This window comes from Argopecten irradians, chromosome 10 (genome assembly GCF_041381155.1).
Source record: "Argopecten irradians isolate NY chromosome 10, Ai_NY, whole genome shotgun sequence".
NCBI lineage: Eukaryota > Metazoa > Mollusca > Bivalvia > Pectinida > Pectinidae > Argopecten > Argopecten irradians.
Window position 1 is genome coordinate 31,040,869 of NC_091143.1, and position 25,012 is coordinate 31,065,880.

At 34.7% G+C, this 25,012-nt stretch overlaps 2 protein-coding genes across 2 annotated transcripts in view; one reads left to right on the forward strand and one right to left on the reverse strand.

The window, feature by feature from the left end:
- The window catches only part of LOC138333645 (serine/threonine-protein kinase RIO2-like), a 134,472-nt gene that overhangs the window by 84,469 nt on the left and 24,991 nt on the right, over positions 1–25,012 (forward strand). The gene's annotated exons all lie outside the window — the stretch shown is intronic.
- The window catches only part of LOC138333644 (serine incorporator 5-like), a 36,640-nt gene that overhangs the window by 8,775 nt on the left and 2,853 nt on the right, over positions 1–25,012 (reverse strand). Inside the window, exons 3-9 of the mRNA XM_069282148.1 lie at positions 7,029–7,207; positions 5,743–5,819; positions 4,403–4,496; positions 4,113–4,156; positions 3,169–3,342; positions 2,204–2,299; positions 1,018–1,264 (exon numbers count right to left, since the gene is read on the reverse strand). Coding sequence (XP_069138249.1) covers positions 1,018–1,264; positions 2,204–2,299; positions 3,169–3,342; positions 4,113–4,156; positions 4,403–4,496; positions 5,743–5,819; positions 7,029–7,207 — 911 coding nt within the window. The remainder of the gene's footprint in view (positions 1–1,017; positions 1,265–2,203; positions 2,300–3,168; positions 3,343–4,112; positions 4,157–4,402; positions 4,497–5,742; positions 5,820–7,028; positions 7,208–25,012) is intronic.

Here is a 25,012-nt window from a genome sequence, read left to right on the forward strand (position 1 = left end):
CTGGCCGAAAATAGAAAAATTCATAAAATTATGTTTTCTGTAATATTAGGATGAATGAAGTCTCGATCCTGTTGATATTTTGTCCTAAATGTCTAACGATAGAACAATATACAAAACTCTTGTATTTTTACAAATGCTAACTATTTTTTGTTATTTTCCAGGACCGTTTCTATACGTAATTCTCATGTTTTGCCATATTTTCGCCCGTAAAAAATCAATGAAAAGGCCAAAAAGGAAATGAAAACCCATGTCAATTTCACAATAATTGTATATGATATGCCCAAGATAAATATATTTTTCAAATATCATATAAAAACATGGGGTCCTCGATCAAAATTTCACAATTTTGCAAGCTTGAAGTTTGTAACTCACAACCCTACCCCCATTTCATCCAGTGCTAAGATGGGTCATATTTGACTATTTTTTGAAAATCATGCCGCAAAAAAACATTCCACATCAGTTCATATGTTTTTGTGATAGTATATCTGGTTTATGTCTGTTTGTTTTTATGATTTTTTCCAAATTTTGTGTTTAAAGGAAATCCGTATGCGATTTTTTTACAATTCCGGAATTTCGGTCCGGTCGGGTCCCCTCTTATCATTTATAGCGACGAAGGGCACTTCCGGTGTTTTGAAAATCCATTCCCATTTACGACAGGGAACGCAAAAACCTCAGAGATAACATATAATTTTCACTTCACTGCTTTTATTTGATTTATTTAATGATTTTAAACATTCAATATTATATGTAGACAATTTTCACCTATTGAAAAAATATCCAAGTGGGATGTCGTGGCGTATCGGAAACCATTCTGGAATTCAAAACAACCTCCGCAACTTCCGGTATAGCGTCATATGAATTGGCGCAGTTTTCAAAAGTATGGACCTACCTTATTAATTGAGAAATACTTTTTTGTTGCAGTTTAAATGATACAAAGTATACTTATCTATTTATACAATCACCCGTATATTAGTAATTGTGAGGTTCTAATTATTCAATCCTAAACCACGTTTTTACCTGGAGTATATGGCCATAACAAACATCAGAAACAGTCCTGCATAGGCTGATATCATATCCATGTCCTGGAAGGCTGGTTTAGGGCGACACATCTGTCTGGTCGTGTTTGCCATCACGTGGAAACTCTCACTGGGGTCTGCCACATACTCCATCCTCAAGTGTGGTTCAGCTGTGGTCTGAACACTCGACTTGTCGTCTGACATCATACTGGCCAAGATTAGGGTTCTAACCGTCTCCAGGATATGGACTGAAACATTGGAAAATATCGTAAAACTTGCTGCCTGGTGAGGATTGAATCTTTGATGTAGATGAAAGACTTGTAAATATGCCATATTCAAACTGATCGGCTAAACCTGTTAAACTCAAAAGTCAAAGACAATAAGATTAAGTCCAAGTTGTTGGTAATGATAAAACTTTTCCCTATTCCGTATTTGTGTATGACTAAATTATCTCCGTTGCAGGAAAGTATTGATTGTGGTTGCATGATTTTGTGAACAATTCTCATGTCTTTTTCTATGAAACGTTACACTCACAAACACAGTGATGTATGACACAATCAATACATACCCACAAGGGCAGATGACTATTTAAAGATGCTCCACCGCTGACAAATGGTATTTTTTCACTATCAAAAACAGGAGCAGACGATTTAGTACTTTTTATCAGTTACAAAAGTTACTTACTTTACACCATTACCACCATTGAAAAGTTTGAGCTTCTCATTTTACTTCAAGTTAAAAATACAAAAAATAATTAATTGCATCCCGAAAAAATTCCGTGGCACTATATCCTATATGGAATGAAGTACTGATTGCGCATGGACCAAAGGCAAAATAAATTATTTTATATAATTTTTTGTGTTAATTAGACATGTATATACATGATTAAACACCAATTATTGTTCAAGTGATGGATATCATTTATGCTCTGTCGGCGGTGGAGACTATTTAATATGCAAAGATGGAATATATTAAAGTAAACTGAACAGGAATACTAAGACAAGTCAAATAATTATCATAGTCCCACTCAATTTGTAGTTTCAGGCGTTAAACTGTGATAAGTCTTCAAAAGAAGTCGTTGACAATATGTAATATGTCTACATCACCTGAAAGGCTTTACAAATCACAGCAGGTCACAGATATTGACAATGGAATGTTTGTAGAAACGTGGAGAGAAATATACTTACTCTCCTCGGGAGGTTCACTGGAGAGGGCAGACCATGTGAGGTAGACCACATACAGACTGATTAAAGAGGACTGTAGCGTTCCTGTGTTAGGGTTAACTGTAGAAAATTACAATTTATTGTTAGTATTTCTTTAGATAGATAAAAACAAAGGACTAGGTATGGTCTGGGCCCTTATTTGATATTTTTAACTACATATCAAGAAATAAAATTATTGCATTTCAAATACTAAGTACATCCCTAATTTGATTGTAATAAAAGATCTCTTGACTAATTTCACAGCTTTAAGTTGCCATGGTTACCATCCAAAATATGCATAAAATTAACTGAATTTGAAAATTTTGTCCGTTTTTTTGCAATTTTTTTATATAGTTTTTGTCTAAGAATCAATTGAGTGCAATTTCAAAGTTGGTTCAAGGATGTGCTCTATGGATTCTATATAAAAATCTAAGCAAAAAAAGGGCCAAGATTTTCACATTTTTATAACTTTTGCATATTTTGGATGGTTAGCATAGCAACTTCAGCTGTAATGATACATAATTATTATACTTATTCTATCAAAGATGTACTCGATATTTGATATTCAACAATTTAATTACTAAATAACAGGTTTGAAAATTTTTATCAATTTTATCAAACGTCTGCAAGACATATATTAATTCCTTCCCCTTTTTGTTACTATGCACTGTGGTTAGGTCTAACCTTATGTTTAAAATGCAAAAATATGAATGAAACAGGCAAAATATTCAGTAAATAGCATTAGACTCCCTGTTTTAGAGTACATTTAATAATTGAACATGATAATGATATTAGGTCTATAGATGTATAGACTGAAACCCTATATATAATATAGCACTCTGCATACACCGATACCTCCTTTGGACTATACAGGATTATCACAAAATGATTTAATAGATGAAAAATTGTGTTCCAATCAAAATAAAAATTAATATAGCAGTAAAACTTACACTTTGAGACGACAGGTAGAAGTGTGATGATGGAGAGGATGATACAGAGGCCGGCATTAACTCCAATAAATACTTTGTTATGCAGGCAGCCCTTCAGGCTCGTGTAGTTAAAATACAACATAAACAGGCCCACCACTGTCACCATGTAGAACACAGTCGCACAAATCAGGGTCCCTACAAATCAACGTTCGTAAGAAGGATATAAATAACTTAATTCAAACCATATAAGGGTCCCTTCAAATTAACATTTGTACATTTGAGAATTTAAATAACAGTGTTCAACACATATCAGAATCGGCCAAGGAAAAAAGCCAAAAATGATCTTCACAAGCAGGCAACCAATTCTCACTAAGTACCCATGCTTGCCATCGTATGTGTATTTGTTTGGTTAAATTTTTTGTGAATAAATTCATGTTCTGTTAGAAGACGCTACCATGCAGATTTTCACAATATATTGCTTGAGAATTTTTGTGTATAATCATACAAATACACATGCAATGGTGAGAATGTGTACTTGATGAAGATTGGTCTCTGACTAGTAATACCAGTGGTCTTAAGTTGACCATTTAGGACCTTAAAAATGTGGTCTTATCAAGAAGGTGGTCTTTATATAGAGGTAGTCACTAAGGCAGATTTTACTGTATTAATACGCTGTTACATACTTTGTAGGAATCAATGGATATGAAGATTTCTGTGCCTCTTTCTTAGGATTTTTATGGGTTAAATAATATTTATGTCCAGTCTAGGATAAAAAAATGTTCATATCTGATGAACTTCTAGCATTGAAATATTAAATAATCCAAAAATGGGTCTTACACAATCAAGAACAACAAGCAATCTGACTAGTATGTCATTAGACAATACTTTTTGCACAAGGATTACATGTTTAGAATCAAGAGTTACTTCCCTTTGTTCACACCAAACTGTAACATCCCATGACTTACCTACATATCCACAAGTACTTCTTTTCCCTGACTTTATATTCAACCTGAAAAAAAACCAAACAAATGAGAAATGAAAGATTTGTTTCATTCTTAAAATATTAAGAAAAATCTTCAGCAAAATATCCTTCTCAAACGGTCATTAAATTTGTTTTAAAAAAATATCTTGGTCAATAATGCAAGGCCATATGCGGCCTGCAGCCTCAAGTCAGACAGCAACATACAGAAAATCCAACAAGTGGAATAATATTTTTAGTATAAATTTCAATAAGATATGTTTGGAAACAGCTTACCACTTTGCATTCCAGGAATGTGACAAGTCAACTAGAAGGATAAGTTGGAACAAGATGAAAATGAAACCGCCCACCATGCCTACATAGAGCCAGTCTGAAATAGAAACACATTGGAAGAAGTCAAATATTTTAAGGAATTATGTCTAAATTTAAATTTTACACAAAGAAACATCAGGTACCATATGAACTTCTTACACATTTTTATCTCATAATGAAAACAAACAAGGAAACTATTATTGAATCTTCAGGAACCTATAAAGCATAAAGGAAATTATTCTGGTTCAAAAATATTTGGATTATAATTGAGAGCAAAATACAAAGTAGACATGATGCTGAGAAACTGCACGCACTTGTATATGAAACTAGGACAGAACCCAAAGGGTTGAAATGGACAAGGGTAATACCATAAAACATCATCTTCATGGCAGGTCAATAATATAACACATTATGACATATAAACTATAAAATATCTTGTCTCTATCGTCACATGTATGTATGAAAACTTCAAACTTTGGGTTTTTGACTTACTTCATGATCCCATGCATAAAATACCACCTCTAGTGAAAATAGATGGGGCCTTATTTGTAGATATTTCACATACTTATATCTCTGATTTGTAAAATAGATGGGCTTTTATTTGCAGTAAAATGGGTTAATAAAATGATATTCTTAAAGTGGGTATGTAGATATAAAGGGAGTTTATCGTGGGTATGAAGAAATAAAGGGAGTATATCATGGGTATGGGGAAATAAAGGGAGTATATCATGGGTATGGGGAAATAAAGGGAGTATATAGTGGGTATGGGGAAATAAAGGGAGTATATCGTGGGTATGGGGAAATAAAGGGAGTATATCGTGGGTATTGGGAAATAAAGGGAGTTTATTGTGGGTATGGGGAAATAAAGGGAGTTTATCGTGGGTATGGGGAAATAAAGGGAGTATATAGTGGGTATGGGGAAATAAAGGGAGTATATCGTGGGTATGGGGAAATTAAGGGAATTTATCGTGGGTATGGGGAAATTAAGGGAGTATATATCATGGGTATGGAGAAATAAAGGGAGTATATCGTGGGTATGGAGAAATAAAGGGAGTATATTGTGGGTATGGAGAAATAAAGGGAGTATATCGTGGGTATGGAGAAATAAAGGGAGTATATCATGGGTATGGGGAAATTAAGGGAGTTTATCGTGGGTATGGGGAAATAAAGGGAGTATATCATGGGTATGGGGAAATTAAGGGAGTTTATCGTGAGTATGGGGAAATAAAGGGAGTATATCGTGGGTATGGGGAAACAAAGGGTGTATAAACTACAAGCTCATTTAATACTGCCAAAATACTTACATCTACTGTACTGGTATGGAACGAAGAATGCAGCAACACAACAACCAATTAACAGTAGTAACTTGAGCAGCCAAAACCTGTGTACAGAAACAAAGTCCTGGAGTTATTCCCTCATAGTAAGGTACTCTATGTAATACAAATCATATACAAATATATCCATTTATACTATTAGGAATTCAATATAGTCACGAATGCTAGATAATTACAAGCACCAAGTGACTGCTTTGAATGAGAACAGTTTCCTGACCTAAATCTATCAATAATGATTAAACGATGTTGGTAACAACCATAACATAACAGCTTGATAATGACAAATATTTATACATCAATAGTAATTAAGAAAATGAAATACTTTTGCTTACATGATGGCTAATAATGGTAAACAATACTTCTACCATTAGGGCTCTTCTGTTTTTTCATTTTTCTCTTCACTGGGTACTTATAACAATGTAGATTGGTATAAATAAGCAGAATTGTTATTTGCATGTCTGAATTACTTCTTGAATTTGAACTTGTCCTTCATGAATTACAAGTTGCCCTACTCAAATACTACTTGCCCTCCTTAAATTACTACATGTCCTACTTAAATTACTACTTGTCCTACATAAATTTATAATCACACATTCCTAATAACTTCATGAATAACTTGCCCTACATATGAATTACTATTTGCCTTGCATGAATTACTACTTGCCCTGCATGAACTACTACTTGTCCTACATGAATTACTACTTCCCCTACATGAACCAGTGCCACTACTGAATAACTACTGTACATGTACTTGCCCTTCATGAATTACAACTTGCCCTGCATGAATGACTTCTTGCCCTATATGAATAACTACTTACCCTTAATGAATTAATACTTGCCCTACATGAATTACTACTTGCCCTACATGAATTACTACTTGCCCTACTTGAACACTACTTGCCCTACATGAATTACTACTTACCCTATATGAATTACTACTTGCCCTACATGAATTACTACTTTCCCTACAAGAACCACTACTTGCCCTACATGAATTACTACTTGCCCTACATGAACCAGCGCCACTACTAAATGCTACATGTACTTGCCCTTCATGAATTACTTGCCCTACATGAATTACAACTTGCCCTGCATTAATGACTACTTGCCCTACATGAATTACTACTTGCCCTACATGAATTACTACTTGCCCTACATGAATTACTACTTGCCCTACATGAATTACTACTTGCCCTACATGAACTAATACTTGCCCTACATGTATTAATACTTGCCCTACATGAACTAATACTTGCCCATTGTGAATGTTGCCTGCCCACTGGTCACTACTCCGTGTACACAGTGTGAGGATCATGAGGATGAAGCTGAAGGCCACCATACCCATACACAGTCTGTATACAGCCTTGTACCCTGTCAACATCTCACAGCCCTCACCCAGGCTCAGGTCTATACACGTCTCATTAAACTCAGGTATCTGTGGACATAAAATTATAGAACTCATCTGTAGACATAAAATAAGAGAACTCTGGTATATGTAGACATAAAATAAGAGAACTCTGGTACCTGTAGACATAAAATCTTAGATAAGAACTCTGGTATCTGTAGATGCAAAATCTTAGATAAGAACTCTGGTATCTGTAGACGCAAAATCTTAGATAAGAACTCGGGTATCTGTAGACGCAAAATCTTAGATAAGAACTCGGGTATCTGTAGACATAAAATAAGAGAACTCTGGTATATGTAGACATAAAATAAGAGAACTCTGGTATATGTAGACATAAAATAAGAGAACTTGGGTACCTGTAGACATAAAATGTTAGATAAGAACTCTGGTATCTGTAGATGCAAAATCTTAGATAAGAACTCGGGTATCTATAGACGCAAAATCTTAGATAAGAACTCGGGTATCTGTTGACATAAAATAAGAGAACTCTGGTATATGTAGACATAAAATAACAGAACTCTGGTATCTGTAGACAGAAAATCTTAGACAAGAACTCGGGTATCTGTAGACAGAAAATCTTAGATAAGAACTCGGGTATCTGTTGACATAAAATAAGAGAACTCTGGTATATGTAGACATAAAATAACAGAACTCTGGTATCTGTAGACAGAAAATCTTAGACAAGAACTCGGGTATCTGTAGACAGAAAATCTTAGATAAGAACTCGGGTATCTGTAGACATAAAATAAGAGAACTCTGGTATATGTAGACATAAAATAACAGAACTTGGGTATCTGTAGACAGAAAATCTTAGATAAGAACTCGGGTATCTGTAGACAGAAAATCTTAGATAAGAACTCGGGTATCTGTAGACGCAAAATCTTAGATAAGAACTCGGGTATCTGTAGACATAAAATAAGAGAACTCTGGTATATGTAGACATAAAATAACAGAACTCGGGTATCTGTAGACAGAAAATCTTAGATAAGAACTCGGGTATCTGTAGACATAAACTGGTAGATAAGAACACTGGTATCTGTAGACGCAAAATCTTAGATAACAACTCAGGTATCTGTAGACACAAAATCTTAATTAAGAATTTGGGTATCTGTAGACACAAAATGGTAGGTAAGAACTCGGGTATCTGCAGACAGAAAATGGTAAAATTCATTGAACTCGGTTATATGGAGACACAAAATGGTAGGTAAAATTCATTGAACTGAGGTATCTGCAAACATAAAATGGTAGATAAATAAAAGTTGACAATAAAGTGTTATAAGAACAAGGTATGCTTAAAAGTTACAGCTACTAAATTAAACAATGTGACCATAACAAGATACACTACAGAAAACCCTAGTATGCATGACAAATCAAATCACAAGTCTTCAGCTCCATTGTCTTTAAATATTAAGTTATGAACCATGGTTTAAGTCTCTTTTCTTTTGTCTTTTTCCACTGCATAACAAATTGCAGATTGCATAAATATAGATGAAGACCTAGTAAACACGAGAGTGATATTCAACAAATCACGTTCATCATCTTTCTGAAAGAAACAAAACAGGAAGGAGAATACATTAAATTACACAATTTTAACCTAGCTATAAATTGATCCTGAGATCTAGTCAACAACCTGTAAACAAATGTTCACATCAGTCACACAACTTCAAAGGAATCTAGAACAGACTGAAAGAATGCTTTTCAATATTTTATGTGATGTTAAACAGTTTAAAACACCTTTCAAACCAGCAATAAACTAGGTGCGGTAACAGGTAGGTAAATTACAGGTAAATTTTATCAAATTCAATAACACCAATACAAATACACAAGTTTACAAATTGTTGATGGATCATTATCGAGTAGATGAAATATTTTACCTATCCATCAAAAGAAATGTTTCTATTTATGGAAACTTAGTAACATGTACACAGTGTACCTGGTTTATTTTCAAATTTTAAAAGGTTCTTTACAAAAAGTTTGAAGCAACTAATACAGTAATGCAACTTATATTATTAACACCTTTTGGCCCCCATAACTTAGGTCACAGTTATCTATGATAAAGGAGCACGCATTTATGGTTGTGCATGTATCACCAGATCCACGTCAATTGACATCTGATCACAGAATTGCAACATTTAATTTGATTGGTTTAACATCCTATTAACAGTCATGCAAGGGTCATTAAAGGAGGTATCAGGTTCAAAAGTGGAGAAAGGGTACCAAGAGAAAGCTACTGTCCAAGGGATATTACCTAGGAACTACCACACATAAGATTCAAACTAGTAATTGGTACATGGTATGACTTCACCACTCTGCTACTCCAATCTCAAAATTAAACTACGTCTGGCAGCACAGTCTAAGTGAAAGACACGTTGTTACCACTGTACAACCTCATGACCACCATATCTTTCCAAAAAGATCAAGATCCATTGATTTTGGTATTTCAGTATGTTATAAATCATAAAACAAACTAGATGAAAGTAAACATGTCACATTACATTTTTTCGGACATTTTACTTCTCTAGTCATCCATCTCTATTGAGGTACTTATAAGTTGAAGGCCCGTAAGTAAGACACCCTCTAAATTTACTTAAAACTTATAAATATCCTGATACTGAAATTGTGTCTATATAAGAGTGACACTCAGAAAGGATAATATAGGTCACAGTGACCTAGCTACCTTTCACACACCCTTCAAGACACAACACTTAACAGTGACTTCATACACACATAGACATATATATAACATTTATAATTGAATGTCTGCAGGATATATAATACATGACAAGTACAACTGCAGCCAGGCTAGGTTAACCAGTTAATAATAATGTACAGACAGACTGACATGCTGTATGCCAGTGGCCATGTGCATTCATCTTTTATACAATTATCTGTAGATGCTGATAGATTATAACTGCACAAGTCCTCCACAAATAATATATACATAAAGAGTACATCATAAACCTCCAATTACAGCTTGATAAATTAAACTTTCTAATAAATGTAAGATAAACAACAAAACAACAGGACTCTAGATCTGTAATCATGATGTTGACCTCTTTATCAATCAATGAAAGATCTTTAATTGTTTGACAGTATTATCTAATTTATGTTCTTTATTGGTAAAATTAAATTAGATTTAATTTTATATACCTAGGATCAGGCTACAAGCTATATACCCTTAAGTCAATTTAATGGTGAGACCCAAATTATGCATTTTTGTTTTCTTTCCCTAATTAATCACATGACCTTGGGTCAAGGACATTTCTTGTCACAAGTTTTACCAGACTAGTGCCAATGATCAAATCAGCTTCCATTACAAGGCAACTATAAGATATATACCCAAGTCTCTATTTAATATATGAAAAGGACATGATGGGACAAGATATTGACAAGACAAGATGTGATGGAATGGCATGGGTATAATACTAGAATACACCCATCCACCTATCCCTCCATTCACCTTCCCATCTATGTAATGGTGGAGAGACATGCATGGAAAATAGCAACAAATGTTCTCTACAAAGGAGAATCGACAGAAGTATGCTTATGGCACTTTTTGTCTATAGTGCACTTACTTGATGGCCCTCTGGGGCAGGTATGCTGAGAATTAGCTCAACTTTATTGACTTTTTCTCGTTAAATTAGAGCTTTGAAACTGTTCTGACCTTTCCTTTCACTAATGATTAGGGAGACAGACCGATCCTAATGTCAACAGTTTGGCTGTGTGGTGTGTTTTATGGTGATTGGACAGGAGAAATACAATCAAGTTATAAATCCATTTACAATCACAACAACTTTTATCGTTTGGCATAAAGTAATTACAACAGAAAGCTTTGAAAGGAAGCGTCCACTCCAAACCTTAAACATAGGAACCATATCTCCAAATCTAATGATGTGTTCTCTCGTCATATTAGGCCGAATATGTGAGTTAGCAGAATGGTTCAATATCAACAACATAGCTGAGGATGATCACAATATAATGGCAGCGGGCACCAGGTTTCTGCACGATAGTCATAAATTTTCATGATTAATCACACAGAATCAAGAAAACTGAGGTACGCCAAAAAGAGTATGTCCCGCCCCAATGGCCACTACTGCAGCATGAAACATTTGTGGGTATACTTTCTCTCATGGTATGGAGCTTTGAAACCATTTTATGGTTCAACAATAGACCATGATTCGTTGTTTTTATATTGATAGCAACCAAGTGGGCGAAGACAACAAACAAGAGGCCCAGAGGGCCTGTATTGCTCATCTGGTTTGTAATGCCAAGTAATGTTCTGAATACAGGTTCATTGTTTCTTTTCTGAAGGAATTTGAATATTACTTCTAATTCACCTATTGGGCCCCATCCCTCCTGCCCCCAGGGGGTCAGAGCCAAAATTTATGCAAGTTCTGTTCCCATCCCCCCCCCCAAAGATGTTTGTGGCTAAATTTTGTAACAATCCATGCAGAACTCTTGGACAAGTAGTGATTTATAGGATTTACCTCTACTTCCCCTATTGGGCCCCGCCCCTCCTGCCCACCAAGGGTCAGTGCCAAAATTTATACAAGTTCTGTTCCCTTCCCCCCCAAAGATGTTTGTGGCCAAATTTTGTTACAATCCATGCATACCGGTAACTCTTGGACAAGTAGTGATTTGTAGGATTTACCTCTATTTCCCCTATTTGGCCCCGCCCCTCTTGCCCACCCAGGGTCAGAGCCAAAATTTATACAAGTTCTGTTCCCTTTCCCCAAATGATGTTTTGGCCAGATTTTGTTACAATCCATGCAGAACTCTATGACAAGTAGCGATTTAAAGGAAATGTTGACGGACAGACGGATGGACGACTGACGATGCGCCACTGACGATGCGCCATGACATAGATGAGCTAAAAATACATGTTATACTGTAGGTTGACCTTTAGTTGCATGTAGTAAATGCAACACATATTTTTTGGTGTCATATTTCACCAATGATCTTTTATTTGATATGAACGTAGCATTTAAAACATTGCACATCACATAAAAGTGATAATGATTAAGGTATTTATAAGTTCCAGCACTTAAAATGTTATCGAGACATGAATTATTATTTAGTCTTTAACCTTGACCAATGGCAACATATTTATTATCTATTATCATCATTTTACTAATGTAAATATGGCAATGGAGGTTTGTCAAAACATGGAACCATTGTGTTCTGAGTATTTCTCAAAACCATTTACCAAATGCATACCAATTCACAATATCTATATTATCTCTAGATCTGCTATAACAATACCATAAAGAATTTCAAAACAGCATGTTTTTTGAGAAAACCTCTGAAAACCAACTGTGGATGCTGACAGATAGACACGTTGATTGATATGATTAGAGCTCCAGCATGTGGAGCCTTCAGATTTGGGGCATTAAGTACGTAATTATTTTTCCATTTCCCCAAAATTTCATTTCACCGAAAACTTAAGATTAATGCAAGTAACAATTATATATATACCATATAATATTTACATTTTGCCACCGCGATTCCCATTACTCTAATGATAATCGTGATCTGCATTATGACCCAATAAATGCAGCCTAGACCCTTGGTGTAGTAATATATATATAAATGGATGTGTGTCTTGTTTACTGACACCATGTTAGTCCGTACGGGAAAATTGACATTGTAGTTGAATGAACCAGTTTGGTTATGAATCTATAAAAAATCATTTGAATGTCTAGATGCAATTTGGGTGGCAGATAAATATTCATTAATTACTCCAATAAATACAATCTAACTATCCTTTAATTATTAAATAATACATAGCTATTTAGGAAGTGTGAAATATACCCATTACCTACCGATACCACAAATTCTAAATATGGAATGTTGAAGCTATCATATTCCTATCTATACAGACACAAATGTTGTTCTCAAAATTATGTGTGTGGGAATTATAAAATAGAAACATGCTATATAGACAGACAGACATTACACAATTACCAGGTATGTAATATCTTAATTACTTGAAAGCATCATAGTTATTGAATCAAGATTCCATAACGCAGACAAATGAATATGATGTCTTTAAAATTAAGTGCAGGTGAGCCGTTTCTTCATCACCCTTTCCAATGTGCCTCAAAACTGAGACACCTTACTTTAAACAATTCCCTACAAATCGGTTAATTACCTATTAATATCAAAAAGACTGTATATAAACATGTTGGAGAATGATGAAATCAAAATAAACCCAGAGAGAAATAAAGTTTAGAGACCATAAAGCATTTGGTATACATAATAGTCAAAAGTATGATGTGTGTACAAGGTATAGCTACAAAATCTGGCAGCTTTATATATGTAAACTATTGAGATGAAGACGATCGAAAATATGATAATTACAAAAATATTGGCAACATCTACTTCATTATCTGAACTCTTTGTTCTAAATTACATTTACAGGAAAACAAAAATGGATCTCAAATCAAATTATGTAGACAAAGCAATTGGTTTGTATGAAGAGTAAATTGCTGTAGAGAAGTAGGTTGGTGTATTGATTGTACTGTTCCCTATGGATAATATACTTAATTGCTACACAACGTCCTAGTAGTCAGGGCAGTGTACTGTTTATACTGGCCGTGTAGTGATTAAATAGCTCAATCTTTAACATCACAAAGCTAACATACACATCACTGCAACAACCGTATGGGAATGATGAGACTTAATTACACATGTTTAAAAACTGTTAATTGATGACATGTTAATGATGCAGATTTATGATAATATCCATATATCCACCAACTGTTAATATACATGAAGGTTGTTATTACACTGAGCAATAAGGGGGAGATGTAAACATACATGAAGGTTGTTATTACGCTAAGCAATAAGGGGGAGATGTAAACATACATGAAGGTTGTTATTACACTGAGCAATAAGGGAGAGATGTGAACATACATGAAGGTTGTCATTACGCTGAGCAATAAGGGGGAGATGTTAACATACATGAAGGTTGTTATTACGCTGAGCAATAAGGGGGAGATGTTAACATACATGAAGGTTGTCATTACACTGAGCAATAAGGGAGAGATGTGAACATACATGAAGGTTGTTATTACGCTGAGCAATAAGGGGGAGATGTTAACATACATGAAGGTTGTTATTACGCTGAGCAATAAGGGGGAGATGTTAACATACATGAAGGTTGTTATTACGCTGAGCAATAAGGGGGAGATTTAACATACATGAAGGTTGTTATTACGCTGAGCAATAAGGGAGAGATGTTAACATACATGAAGGTTGTTATTACACTGAGCAATAAGGGAGAGCTGTTAACATACATGAAGGTTGTTATTATGCTGAGCAATAAGGGGGAGATGTAAACATACATGAAGGTTGTTATTACGCTGAGCAATAAGGGGGAGATGTTAACATACATGAAGGTTGTTATTACGCTGAGCAATAAGGGAGAGCTGTTAACATACATGAAGGTTGTTATTACGCTGAGCAATAAGGGAGAGATGTTAACATACATGAAGGTTATTATTACGCTGAGCAATAAGGGGGAGATGTTAACATACATGAAGGTTGTTATTACGCTGAGCAATAAGGGAGAGCTGTTAACATACATGAAGGTTGTTATTACGCTGAGCAATAAGGGAGAGATGTTAACATACATGAAGGTTATTATTACGCTGAGCAATAAGGGAGAGATGTTAACATACATGAAGGTTGTTATTACACTGAGCAATAAGGGGGAGATGTTAACATACATGAAGGTTATTATTATGCTGAGCAATAAGGGGGAGATGTCAACATACATGAAGGTTGTTATTACACTGAGCAATAAGGGGGAGATGTTAACATACATGAAGGTTGTTATTACGCTGAGCAATAAGGGGGAGATGTTAACATACATGAAGGTTGTTATTACACTGAGCAATAAGGGGGAGATGTCAACATACATGAAGGTTGTTATTACGCTGAGCAATAAGGGGGAGATGTTAACATACATGAAGGTTGTTATTACACTGAGCAATAAGGGGGAGATGTTAACATACATGAAGGTTATTATTATGCTGAGCAATAAGGGGGAGATGTTAACATACATGAAGGTTATTATTATGCTGAGCAATAAGGGGGAGATGTTAACATACATGAAGGTTATTATTATGCTGAGCAATAAGGGGGAGATGTCAACATACATGAAGGTTGTTATTACGCTGAGCAATAAGGGGGAGATGTTAACATACATGAAGGTTATTATTATGCTGAGCAATAAGGGGGAGATGTTAACATACATGAAGGTTATTATTACGCTGAGCAATAAGGGAGAGATGTTAACATACATGAAGGTTATTATTATGCTGAGCAATAAGGGGGAGATGTTAACATACATGAAGGTTGTTATTACGCTGAGCAATAAGGGAGAGATGTTAACATACAAGAAGGTTGTTATTACACTGAGCAATAAGGGGGAAATGTTAACATACATGAAGGTTGTTATTACACTGAGCAATAAGGGGGAGATGTCAACATACATGAAGGTTGTTATTCCACTGAGCAATAAGGGGGAAATGTTAACATACATGAAGGTTGTTATTACACTGAGCAATAAGGGGGAGATGTCAACATACATGAAGGTTGTTATTACGCTGAGCAATAAGGGGGAGATGTTAACATACATGAAGGTTGTTATTACACTGAGCAATACGGGGGAGATGTTAACATACATGAAGGTTATTATTACGCTGAGCAATAAGGGGGAGATGTCAACATACATGAAGGTTGTTATTACACTGAGCAATAAGGGGGAGATGTTAACATACATGAAGGTTGTTATTACGCTAAGCAATAAGGGGGAGATGTTAACATACATGAAGGTTGTTATTACGCTGAGCAATAAGGGGGAGATGTCAACATACATGAAGGTTGTTATTCCACTGAGCAATAAGGGGGAAATGTTAACATACATGAAGGTTGTTATTACACTGAGCAATAAGGGGGAGATGTCAACATACATGAAGGTTGTTATTACGCTGAGCAATAAGGGGGAGATGTTAACATACATGAAGGTTGTTATTACACTGAGCAATAAGGGGGATATGTTAACATACATGAAGGTTAATTATTACGATGAGCAATAAGGGGGAGATTTAACATACATGAAGGTTGTTATTACGCTGAGCAATAAGGGGGAGAAATAAGAAATATATCTTTGTTATGCTTATCCTATTTGATCTATATCGAATGGGTTGATATATGATAAAATGACTGGAAAATGTGATACACACTACACAGTATATATACACAAGCTCATGCCTCATTAACTTGTGCTTTTCTGAGGCCAAGATTTTTTCTAAAAATAACACTACGTAAAAATTTGAATAAATTATATTGACATTGCTTATCATTTATAATAAACAGTATCTTACATGCATCTGAAGTGATGTGACATGCTTCCATGGTTCAGTCACCATAAAATACGTGTTTGGGTACAGTATCTGATTACTGTAGTTCAGTTAACAAGAAGTGGTCATCACTGCATCAAAAGAGACTACAGTGGCCGAGTGGTTATTAAAAGATGTCCTGACATGTTACTACAAGCTCTCTCCACCTCTGGGTCACAAGTTCGGAATCCAGGTGGGGCAGTTGCCAGATACTGACTGCTGGTCAAGGTTTTTCTGCAGGTACTCTGGCTTTCCTCCACCATCTAAACCTTAAGCAAGTCCTTAAATGACCCAGCTATGACATGAAAATAACCAAACCAAACTAAATGAGAAGTGATCACCACTTCATTAAAAACACAACTCATTAACAATTACGACACTCCTTAGCAATGCAGTAAACATATCTGAAATACCTGGCCAAATACCAACCACGATATTTAGATCCATCAGTATTTATAGCATATATCTACATGTATATATATATATGGGTACTGATTACAAAAGCTTACAAATTCACACGGATTGAGATAACTGTTACACACCAGGTAAAAAACTACCTGTATTGTGTGTGGATTGATCTATTGACTGTTCGCTGTGTGTGATACTTGGCTTTTTTTAAGGAGAATAATCACTGATTGATCAATAAAACAATAAGCATTGTCATTGGATGTTCAGCTTTATCTAAAAGTTTGATTTATTTTGTTAACCAGTGATTTGCTAGGTTATACAAGCATTTTGATCTATACAGTAAATCCTGCCCTATATAGAGTAACCTCTGTGACCACCTGCTCAATATGACCTATTTAGGATTTTTTATGTACATTCTAGGTTATACAAGCATGCATCATTAATGTATCTATACAGTAAAACCTGCCCTATAGCTAGCAATCACCTCTGTATGAAGACCACCTGCTCAATAAGACCGCATTTCTAGGATCCAAAAGGACCAATTTAAAAAAGAATCAACCTGTCTTTAAAGACCACCTGCTCAATAAGACCACATTTCTAGGATCCAAAAGGACCAATTTAAAAACAATCAACCTGTCCATAAAGACCACCTGCTCAATAAGACCACATTTCTAGGATCCAGAAGGACTCATTTAAAAACAATCAACCTGTCCATAAAGACCACCTGCTCAATCCACATTTCTAGGATACAAAAGGACCAATTTAAAAACAATCAACCTGTCCATAAAGACCACCTGCTCAATAAGACCGCATTTCTAGGATACAAAAGGACCAATTTAAAAACAATCAACCTGTCCATAAAGACCACCTGCTCAATAAGACCGCATTTCTAGGATACAAAAGGACCAATTTAAAAACAATCAACCTGTCCATAAAGACCACCTGCTCAATAAGACCACATTTCTAGGATCCAAAAGGACCAATTTAAAAACAATCAACCTGTCCATAAAGACCACCTGCTCAATAAGACCGCATTTCTAGGATACAAAAGGACCAATTTAAAAACAATCAACCTGTCCATAAAGACCACCTGCTCAATAAGACCGCATTTCTAGGATACAAAAGGACCAATTTAAAAACAATCAACCTGTCCATAAAGACCACCTGCTCAATAAGACCACATTTCTAGGATCCAGAAGGACCCATTTAATCAACCTGTGTATAAAGACAAACTGGCTATACAGACCCTTTTTTATCTAGTAAAGATATCCTGTGTACCTACCTCAAACTTAAACTCCAGAGGTTGTGGGCTCTATCAAACAATAGAATAATGGTCACTCTAACCACTAAGCTACTCCAATAACAACAATCTACGACTCAACAGTAATACCTGAGGTTAAAATATAAACTTATTTATTTTACATCGATTGAGAAACAAGTTATACATTAACTTATGTAAATCACTCACAATTACCCGGATGTAAGCGCGCGAGGGGTTTTAGTGTAGGAGGAACCGGAGTGCCCGGAGAAAACCCACGTGATCAAGCAGGTGACCCCTGACCTTTTCATGTCTGTGCTGGGAATCGAACCCCACTCGGCTAGGTGAAAGGCGAGCGGCTTAACCACTTCACCACCCGACAACCTGAGGTTAGGCCTGAAGCTTGTTCAAGTACACCTAAGAAGTGATATATAGGCATACATAATATCTCTAGTTTAAACAGGGACTTTTACCTTAAATGATGGTGTGACCAACAGACAATGACACATACAATTTAACTGTATGGGGAATAAGGATTTTGTCTGAACATCTATACAGTGACACAATACAAGACAACACTCAATTAATGAAATTAAAGAAAATAGAGCAGTTCCAAATACAATGTAGACAAACTGAATACCATATGCATATTCCGTCCTTGCATATTACAGAGTTAGGTCCCTTGCGGATAGGTATCGATTGTTACGTCATTATTTTGTGAGCGCAATTCACGCCGTTTTCTTCGAAAAGTATGATGTTACGCTTACAAACACATGACGTCACAATTAATACCTACCCGCAAAGGCAGATAACTCTGTAATATGCATATACGGAATATTCTTAAAGGTACAGACTAGCAGCTTAACAGAAGCAGTCCTGTCCCTCCTCCGACCACATCATTATCAGTATGATACTACCAACTGTAGGCCATAAATATATAGTATCAAACATATGTATGTTTGTATTAAAAACAAACCCCTAGATATTGAAGCTATATAAATATTGGCTGATGTAAGTTATGGTACCGAGTAGCCAGAATTGCCTGATGTATACTGGTCTAGCTGTACACCAATACTACTGTTCCTGGCCTTATGTCATAGGCTGATATCTAGTTAGAGTAAATAGTAATATAAAACAGATGTTTCAACACTAATCCACATTGACATGTATTATATTGTTTTATAGATAGAGCTGTGAGAAGCTAGACCTAAAGCCATTGTTTGTAATACCCATCTAAAGTTTCACTGCTTATAATGTCACTGATTCTGTGGCATCTGTTATACCAGGTATGTGCATGCTAAAACACAGATACGATCAGTATCAAATATGCTTTGGTTTGATAAGTTTAACATCCAATTGACAGCCAGAGTCAGGTTTATAATTGGAGAAAGCCAGAGTACCCAAAAAATAACTACCGACCAGCAGATATTACCTTGTTACTGCCCCATCGGATTCAAACTCACAGTCCAAAGGCAGAGGGCTTGTGGTAATGCATTCGTATGTTTAGAGGTGGAGGTTTGTGTCGTATGTATATACTTTAGTGTGAAAGATGATTACATACTATCTCCTATAGTTTAAACTTAACTCAATAACACTAGGTGATTTTCATTCATCATCTTGTTGAAATCTTTCTGTTGCAAATAACAGGGTTGTGTTAACGTTGATGGTATGATGATCAGGTGTTATGACTTTCTAACACCTTTATTACTCTCTATCTGTGTCACCAGATGACATCTGCATAAGTCGAGGCAGTTACCAACTACTGAACATGTGCACAGGCTGGTTTTTTTTTCTTACCATGTGCTTTATGTTTTGGACTTCTAATCCTGGCACATCCTTATATTAGTTAGTTCTGGATTTTAAAAGATGTAAACAAAAACCAAATCAAACTCAATGCACTGACATTATTGTATTACAATCAAATAATTGCATTTTGAAGTCATAAACAGAAGAAAAAACTTATAAGTTTTATCCTTTTAACACATTAATTTACAATTAGAAACTAGCGACCTTGAAAGAGTGTCAAGGTTTAATTAACTATAACAATATAATACTGTATGTGTTTCTTGGCCTGGCTCCACCCCAAACCCCGGATCTGCTTGCACAAGGCATTGAGAAAATCTTTTAAGATTCTAGCATTAACATGTGATTAAGTCAAACCTGCCTTAGTGACCACCTCTATATCAAGAAAACCTGCTTTATAAGACCACTTTTCTAGTATCTTAAAACACCAATTTCAACACAATTCAACCTGTGTATAAAGACCACCTGGCTATAAAGACCTTTTCCATCTGTCCCTAGGGTCATCTTTGTAGACAGGTTTGACTGTAGATTTACACCATACAGAAAGAAAGGTCCATTTCTTTCATTTTGAACCAGCATATATTTTGAAATGTGTTTTATTTGGTGGATACTCTGACTTTCCTTGATATCATAATCCTGTCCTTAAATGGTTCTGCAGCATGCAGGCTGTTAATTACATAGTAGGACACATTAAACCAATCAACCAAATCAAATCCAGACCTTACAAAATTGACTCAGTCTCCTTTATTTTGGAGACGACCTCTGTAAAGTACTCTCATTCTGTGTTTCCTATATATGAAGTTGTATAAGGCTAGCTATTTAGTTACATGTCGCATGTAAATTATAGAACATGCATGTTACAATTTCTAGCTTAGACACGTTCATACACCTATATACAGTATGGGAACATTATACACAGAATGTGAATGTAACATATCTGCGTTTTACAGCCCTTACAAAAACCTTTTGCATCAAATTTAACACATAAGGTCACACATAATGAAGGAAACAGTTAGGGCTTCAAAGTCAATGTATGACTTTACAGCACTCCATAGGCAGATACTGTACACAGGAGCTGTGGGCTAATTGACAAGTAGTCTATAAATTACTAGCATTAACATCGATATAAGAGTCTATAGCTATATAGTACGCGTTCCTATAGCTTTAAATATCAAAGCTCCATAATGCTTTGAGTCTATCAGAAAAAGAACAATCATGAAAGTAATACAGGAGAGTTCCAAAGAGCACACTGCTAATTGAAGGGCTAAGTGATTTATAAGCGGAGAAGTAAAACAGTTATTGGTCGGTAATTACTCTGGAGAACTTGGCTGCCCTGGATAGTTCACATCACTACAAAGTTCAATAGAGCAGCATTAGGTCTCCGACCAGGTTTAGATTAGTTTTACAGAAGTATTAACACAGCGGGGAACCTAAGTAGCTACCTCAAGTATAGGGCAAGGATTGTAGGATTCTCAGATAGTTAAATCTTCAGATGATCATATGATACCACTTCAACCAGAACATTTATAAATAATTTACAGTTTACACATACAAAATACTTTATATCTTATCTTTTATCTACGTAGTAAATATTGATATTGGAAAATACAAGCAAACATCAAACATGCAAACACATAACAATCAACAACTATAGTTCTAAGTTATCACCTTGGCAGAAGTTCTTGCATATTGATCATGACTACCTCGTTTTTTATTCTGTACTTTATATATATAATATATATACTTTTCTATTACCAGGAAAATTTGAATATTTAATTACAAGATGAAACTGAAAATATAAGCAATTGCATTTTAAAGGAATGTCTTAAAGAAATGGAATAAAATAATCATAGCTCGATTTTACAAATGAGATTAGAATTAAATAATGGTGGTTTGGGCTATATATTTGATTTAGAATTGTTTCTTAAATCTGATTTTGGTTGAATTTCATTCAAATTGCTTCAACAATTTTGGAGAAGAAGTCAAAAATGTAAATTGTTTACAGACATACAACCCACGACGGACGATGACGGACAACAGGCGATTAGAATAGGTAACTTGAGACTTAAGCTTGGTCTCAGGTGACCTAATAAATTGATCAAATCGAGACATACCTTTTGCTTATGCAATATTATACAGTACCAATAAAACATTTTGATTTACAAATATCACAGATTTTGTTTTTCCTTAATCAAATGACTAAAAGGGCCCATACAGTAGCTCAAAAACAGGTGTTTTCACTCAGGTTTATGAAGTAGAATTGGTTTAGCATTCTGATCAAACTTAAACATCAAATTTGGATATGAATTCCCACATCTCATACACTAAGTGATTCATTTGTTGAGACAAACAGAGATACAATCTTCATTCCCGCATTCAGGTTTCTAGGAGCTATCAAATTAAAGTTAAAAGACTCCCCTGTGAAATACAATGATGGCATGTTAAATGATTTTTTTTATTGGTTAGCACATAATCGTCCTAACAGATAGTCTGCATCTTTTTCTGGGTCCATAGCTCCATATCATTACTGTCATTATCAATACTGGTCATAAAATAATCTTAAAATACCAAAAGTTTAGTCTGCAAGCGAATACATGTATTGCAACATGGGTATGTTTAAAGAGTTCACAATGTTGTCCACCAAGAGGAAATCTGTTGTTGGCATGCAATACAGTGTATGTGCTGTCTTTATATATGTGTGTCATACATGTACGTACACAAATTTGTTTTAATGTTTTTATCTTATTACCATTACATGTATACATAATAAGTGGTCAATAACTAATCAACTGAACACATATAAAACATTCTGGGCATTGGAGCGACCACCTGGGCGGTACCGGCGAACGAAGGAATAGCTTTTTATTAGGTGGAATCCGCTATATTGCACACTTTTAAGAATGTTCGTTTTAGTAATTATTGATATCACACCGGGCACATTCTTAATTTGATATTTAATGCATTTTGACTAATTTTCAGTTTTCACGTTCGTTTTTCAACGAATTTTTCCATAAATTCTGTGTTAGTGCTTAACAAAAATATTGACGTCAATATCATGTATCCGCTGGCGATAAAAATGCAGCATGTACCTTTAAAATATAAATTTAAATAAATTAGACCAGGAAAATCATACATTATTATGGAATCTGCAAATTTTTATCTACGATCATAAGGAATAAATTAAATTTTGGTTAAATAACAAACTGTGACAATCAACTAAAAAAAGGTATGTGGGCAAAAGGGGTCATGAAATATATTAAAAAAATTTTACAATACCAGGAAACTGATTTTACAATTAATTAATTGGCAAACGTATCAAGAATTGGTTTTCGACAATGCCATAGGCCAAATACATAATAGCAATTTTTTTTAATGTCCAAACAATTAACTGTACAAGAAGTTTACCAATAGTTTTCTCTGCAATACATATTATGCATCATTAAAATGGACTCAACAGTTAATTAATTATGGTGACATTATAAAAAAAAGAAATACATAATAATATAAATGTTAATGAACTATTCGTGTATGGCTTAAAAGTTAAAACAGAAGACTATATGCGAGTAACATTACAAGCTGTAATTCTATTGAGAAATCTGAAAAAGCTTACTATATATCAAATCATAAATTTAATGATAAGTTAACCTACTTTAGCTAGCAAATTATAATTACAACAGATGGAAATGCAATTGAATTAAACCGTATGCCATTAGTGTTGCATGAATACAGCTTAAAATTATATTGTTTCAGCTAAATTAATGACTGTACATGTGGACCCTAATTTTATTACTTAAAGTCATGATGGCCATTCTATTCAAAATACATTATATGTTATTTCTGTTCAGCATGTAAAGATACATATATTTCATCCTATTGACTGTAGCAGCATGATCGCAACAGCATTCAACTAGATGTTATGAATTTATGGGGTGAGACAATTGCAAACATGCATAATATTCTATGCCCAAGGATTCTTTGCGAGGGGGTAAAAACAATTTCAGACTTGTTTCGTTGCTAGCTTTTACATGATTGTCAGACGCACCTTTTTTCTCTCTCTTATATTTTCAAATGATATTCTTGAATAAATTGACACTCTTTATCTTAAGTCTTTACATGTACTTCTAAGTGTTTGCTCGTGATCATGTGCAAAAATCTTTGGGTTGTCTCAAAGCCAAGATGCATATGACCAGAGCTCAAAACAAAGGAATTTCTACTCCTTTTCATTCATGGACTCTGATCATGAGCGGGATAAATTAAATGTTTCAACTTATATGTAACTTGGTATGATGTTGATATATATTTTAGTCCACAGTCACAGACAAAACAGAATACATGTCTAATAAATAAACATTATTTTGATTGAAAACCCATAATTTATAACATAAAATGACATAAATTTTACTGACACTTGTACTTAAAGCATTAACTATAAATTATTTTTTTATCATATGAATTAAATGAATTGTCATTGTGTATTAATTTTTAATCATAGACATACCAGTATTTGCTGTCACATATATATAGTCTATAGCATTTGTCTCAGTAGAATCTCTGAGACATGAGGATATATCTGAAATGACCTATACCTATTCCCTGTAGATACAGATCTAGAGTACAATAAAATTATTATATTAATGCACATTGTATGCACACTGTACAAGATTGATCGATTTGCATCTGGTCCTAATGGTCCATTACATCAGATCAAAATTTATAGTTTGATTTAGCTTTTGTTTGATAGTATTTATTGATTCTTGAAAGTGTAGTTTATTAACATGTTCATGGTATACTGGCATTTGTCAGAATTTATTTCTAATACAGTAATTATTGATACTGGTACATAATATCATAAACAGTTGGAAAGAAAAACATGATGTGCCATACATTTATTAACTAGGTCACTGTGATTTAGTTTGGTTGATTTATATTTTAATTAATGTCCTATCAACAGCCAAAGTC